The following is a 5,211-nucleotide window of genomic DNA, read 5'->3' as shown; positions in this document are numbered from 1 at the left end:
TGGGTCCAGTTTTCTCCATTTCACACAACACAGTGGTCTTTAAACTTCACGTCATCAGTTTGGTGAAAGTCCTTCCCTGTTCCAGCACGACCTCAACCTCATCCGGCACCTTTAAGATGAACAGGAATACTGACCTCATCACCCATCACAGCAGCGCCGCTATGCACACATCATGCGCTGTGCAGAGGGCACACATAGTGCTGGAGGAGGCACAAAGCCTGACGTGGAAGTATTATAAAAAACACTGATTAACTCACTGCAGTGAACTCGAGAGAGAAAGAAAGCGCTCAGGACAAGTGACGGAGAAGTCTACGTGAATATGAACAGAAGCATGAGCATGATACATGAAGCTGCATGTTTCTTTGTAATTCTGTGTTTTATCAGTGAAGTGTATGAACTTCACTGCAGACTGGAGTCTGTTAACAGTGACAAACAGACAGATGGATCCCTGTTATATAAATGTCTGTATCCATAAAAGCCTATTTCTGCCGTGTAGCAGAAAAAAAGAACATTCTGTAAATCATTACAATAAGTAACTGTCAAAATAATGAGTTAGCATCTTAAAATTTTGTTTTGATATTTCAAAATATTGAGGTAATATCTCAAACGATGACTTAGTAACTTAAAAGAATGGCTCTCACACAAGTCATTATTTTCATTAAGTTTCTCATTATTTTGAGATACTAATTCAATATTTTTAGAGAGGGGAGACTAGGGGGAAATTATAAAAACATTTTATATTTACTACTTAAAACACACTAGTCATCTTCTGGCAAGGCAAACAATTTCTTTTGATTTATACAGTTTATGTATTTCCTCTCATCCAATAGAAAAACCTTGTTAACATTCTGGGTTTTTTTTAAATTAATTAATTATACACTTGATATACTTCTAACTTACTTCCAACAAAAAAATACGAAAAAAACACAAACTTTTGACCATGTAGGGATCACTGTTCTCTTCTTCACCTGTGCTGGTTTTGTCTCTCAGTTTGACAGCTTGTTGGTGTCGTGAATTTTTTTGAAGTCTGCATTTCTCTCTTTCCGTGTCCTTCCAGCTCTCAGTACCCACCCAGATTTGCAGAACTACAGACAGTTGGCTGAGAAAATGATTTCGAAGGAGAAGCTGCTGAATCTTTGGTTTTGAGTCGACTTCCTCCTCTGGCTGCTGCGGGACTCGGCGCCTCTCTTCAGTTTGATTTGAGCTCATCGTGGTGGGCTTCAATCATCTGTTCGTCTGTTCTCTCAGGTGAGTTTTATTAATTTCTTACATTTATTTCTCCACGTTTAATTATAGTTCATTAAACTGAAGTCAGTTACACTTATTTGTTTGTTTTTTTCTACAAAAAGGAGAATAATCATCTCTTGTTAACAAGGTTAAGGTTATATTTACTAAAGAGAACTTTGATTATTGATCAGTGTATTCTGACCTCAAATTTTAGTTGTTATACTGAACAATACTTTTAGTTATTTTCTGTCAGCTGACGATTCAGTTTATCAGAGGCACTGTGATAGATTCAAGTGCTGTTGTTACAAAGGACTGAACCAAACTGTCTGCTCTACCTCTTCTGTCCTCCTTGTCTCCTCTTCATCTCCACTTCCACCATCTTCCTCGTCTCCTCCAATAATTTCTTGTCTCCTCTTCCACCTGTAAGGTTCTTCATCATGTTCCATCATTGCTTCCTTGTGATCGGGGCCTTGCTCTCAGTGGCCATACCCCTGCTGGTCGCCATGGAAAGCTGCCCGGCAACAGGGCTGCCAGGAATGCCAGGTGTGTGCGTGCATACATGTTTGTATGTGTGTATATTTATATGTGCATGTGTGTTGTTCTGTTGTTGGTGTTTTGTACACATTTTGTTTGTTTATCTGTAATTTCCACCTTCAGGTATTCCCGGGATGCCTGGCAGAGACGGTCGTGATGGACAGAAGGGAGAGAAAGGAGAGTCAGGTAGCCAACACACACGCACAAACACACACACACACACACACACACACACACACACATATATTGTGAACAATCAAACTTAGTATTTAAACTGTCTTGCCATCATCTTGTCTCGCTGGGGTCTGAAACTTTATTGAAATAGCTAAGAAAGTGGAACCAGTTTGGATGCAAACCCGCCGCGCTCTTTAGTGATGTTTGTTCTTAAAGGTAGAATAAGTAGGAGTCATCAGTTACTGGGTGTAAATGCACCAGATATAGATGATTTCTGAGTCTCATTTTCTGGAAGTCAGGTACTGATGTTTTGAGTAAGTAAAGCATCTTGAACACAACACAGTAATCAGAAACTAAGAAGGTGCGGGGGAGAAGGGGGAGGGTCAGGGGTGGAGTCTCCCCCTGTTTCCTGTCTGCCTCGTTACTGTCAAATATACAAGAGCAAAGTTCAAGGCTAAATGTGAAATTATTGGCATAAAAACATTTTCTATTATTAAGGTTAATCTGACATGATTAGGTTCTGATAAGCATTCAGCAGGACATTCATTCAACTTATTTCTTCTACAGTATCAGTTCCACCATTGATCTAACTGTGTTATCTATTTTCTTTCCATACCAGTTCCCTGCATCAAACTCCCCCTAGAACCGTAAACTAGGCGAGCTGTTTCCCTCTGCTCCCACTATTTATGCTAAGCTAAGCTAATCATGTCCTGACCTCCATACTTAGCACACAGACATGAGATTGAGATCAGTTTTCTCTTTTGACTCTCAGGAAAGAAACCAAATAAGCACATTTCCCAAAATTTTGAGCTATTCCTTTAATCTGTCAGACACATTAGATCAGTGTGGCTGGTTATGATGTGCGATGACCAGTCTGTTGTTTCCCCTTTCCAGGAGCAATATGGCACGGTGGTCACGGCCCCCAGAAGGGACAGAAGGGAGAGCCAGGATCTCAGGGATTTGCGGGTAAAAGAGGACAGAGCGGAGAACCGGGGGAGACGGGGCTCTCAGGGATGGATGGACCTCCGGGAGAACCAGGAGATGCAGGGTGTGTAACCTTTAAGCACAGGGGGCCCTGATGAGGACGCCTGTCTTGCAAAGGGACTTTAATATTCCATTTCATTTCATGCTTGAATGGCTCTAATGGAGCTCTGAGCATGATTTTCTGCTGTTCCTGTGGCTGCAGGTTCGCTGGCGCCCAGCAGAAGGCAGCGTTCAGCGTGGCCAGAGGAAGCAGCACTTACCCGGAGAAAGCCAGCGTCATTCGTTTCACCAACGTCATCACCAACATCAACGACGACTACAACACAGCTACAGGACGCTTCAGGTGAGGAAAAACACCTGGTTTCTTATTGTAAGCACTGCCTTAGCACGCCATAGTGTTAAAATTTATAATTTATTTCAATCTGCAAGTAGTTCATTATGTATGAAAGGGTTTTATTTATTTTTTAATAGTGCAAAATGGCTTTGGTAGTTGGTCGAAAAATTACAACAGTTGTAATCAACGTAAATGTAGCATAATTTTGTAAGTCCTTGTTGTCTCAATCATTAAATGCCATTTCAGAGTTGGATCTGTTCGTTTGTCTTTCATATCATATTAATATGTTAGCTAACAATAGTCAGTGTAGTCATCAGGTCTCTGAATGAAATCGCCCCACTAATTTTGCTATTCAAATAAATGTTCAGCTAAAAGGAGCTGAACCACAAACACTTTATGGGTTGCTGACAAGTCCCGTAAATTTTGCTGCACTTTTCTGATTTTGTTGATTATTAAGACTGAACCATATCAGGAGCAGGTGGCAACGTTAGCGCCAATGAGCTAAATTACTCAAACTAAAAACCTGCACAGCAAGGTTACTTTTCTTTACAGCCCTAACCCTTTACAGTAGGGATGTCTGACAGTTCATGAAATCCATCCAATAATTGTTAAGATATTTCTTTCTGGATCAAAGTGGTGACACAACCGACAGAGCCACCTCTCATCCAGAGAGCCGTGCCCCCAGCTAGCTTGGCTAAAGACCAACCGAATCCCTGATTGAGCTGCAATCTTTAAATCAGAGCAAATGAGTAGAAGGCAATAAGGTTTGTGCAAATTTCCAATGTGATCAATCTGCCCAACCACATAGACAGAGAAAAAAAAAAATCCAGTTTTAGAGAGTTAATGAAGTTTTTGTGTTGTAGGTGTCGGGTCTCGGGAACGTACTACTTCGTGTTCCACGCCTCTTTAGAGGACCGACTGTGTGTGCTGATGAAGCTGGACCAAACACTGCTGACATCCTTCTGTGATCATCGCCGTGTCAGGAGACAGGTACTCACGATACACCGGGGATCGGCAATCACTTTTCATGAGAAATTGATCAGGCTGCTGTGGGCCAGACACAAATGATAAAAGGTCCTAATAATGACCAAAACAGTCAGAAGTGTTCTATATATGGCTTTTCTACTGTTGGTCGCCCTCTCTGAGCTGCCATGTTGAATTGTGGACAAATATTCTGTTGAAAATATCCAAAACTTGATGATGTCAGCTCATAAAATTTCTGAAAACTTGTAATACAAAAAAATAATTGCCTTAATGTGTCTTAAAACCAAACTTTCTGGTTTTCTTCCAGTTTATATTCTGAAGGTTTTAACGGGGAGTTTGTTCATTAATCATTCATAGCCTAATTAATAACATTTTATTCCTAAAAGCATGGCAATTTCCTCATGGCTGTCAACAGTAATGTCTGATTTATGGAGTGCTAAAAAGTTATTTACAAAATTACCTCTTAATAAATACAGTGGATTTATTGAATGTTCCAAAACCTTCCAAAATCCATATGAGTGAATGTAATTAGTACCCAGTCTGGTGTTAAACGATGAACCCTGTAGTTACACTCTGACTGATTCCAGGTGACGTCCGGCAGCCTGGCCGTCTACGTGTCGAGGGATCAGGAGGTCTGGCTGGAGACTAAAGACTACAGAGGGATGACAGGAAAACCACAAGGTTACAGCATCTTCTCTGGTTTCCTGCTGCATGCTCACTAAAACACAGGATAAAACACAAAACAGCCTTTTTCATCACTTTAACTCAACAGTTTTACAGCAACACTCTGAAATAATGTCTTCCCTTCTTTCACACTGACCCTTTAACCCTTTCTGTCGTCTGGACAGAAGAATGATTGTACTGTACAGTCAACAATCATGAGAGGACTTAATCTGTTGATTTACCTTCTCTGTCTGTCAGATATTTTGAAATGATAAACCCAATAAACACAAATAAAACAACTGGAAAAACAA

General features: G+C 40.6%; 1 protein-coding gene across 1 annotated transcript; it reads left to right on the top strand.

Annotated features, from left to right (window-relative positions):
- Nucleotides 1-1,089: 1,089 nt before the first annotated feature.
- Nucleotides 1,090-5,211, top strand: c1qc (complement component 1, q subcomponent, C chain). The gene is made up of 7 exons (XM_084740425.1): nt 1,090-1,248; nt 1,655-1,770; nt 1,885-1,947; nt 2,830-2,983; nt 3,122-3,262; nt 4,117-4,243; nt 4,825-5,211. Exons 2-7 carry the CDS (start codon nt 1,665-1,667, stop codon nt 4,957-4,959), a joined length of 726 nt encoding a protein of 241 aa, XP_084596551.1. The 5' UTR covers nt 1,090-1,248; nt 1,655-1,664; the 3' UTR covers nt 4,960-5,211.

This window comes from Lutjanus erythropterus, chromosome 2 (assembly GCF_056507025.1).
Source record: "Lutjanus erythropterus isolate fLutEry1 chromosome 2, fLutEry1.hap2, whole genome shotgun sequence".
NCBI classification, from domain to species: Eukaryota; Metazoa; Chordata; class Actinopteri; order Lutjaniformes; family Lutjanidae; genus Lutjanus; species Lutjanus erythropterus.
The sequence above is the reverse complement of the archived record's forward strand: the minus strand, read 5'-3'. Positions and strand labels throughout refer to the sequence as shown.

Bases quoted from the DNA above. Each gene is read 5' to 3' on its own strand.
- c1qc (XM_084740425.1), top strand. From the start codon at position 1,665: ATGTTCCATCATTGCTTCCTTGTGATCGGGGCCTTGCTCTCAGTGGCC. The intron at 1,948-2,829 runs GTAGCCAACACA...TCCCCTTTCCAG, and splicing joins GGGAGAGAAAGGAGAGTCAG to GAGCAATATGGCACGGTGGT. The intron at 4,244-4,824 runs GTACTCACGATA...GACTGATTCCAG, and splicing joins ATCGCCGTGTCAGGAGACAG to GTGACGTCCGGCAGCCTGGC.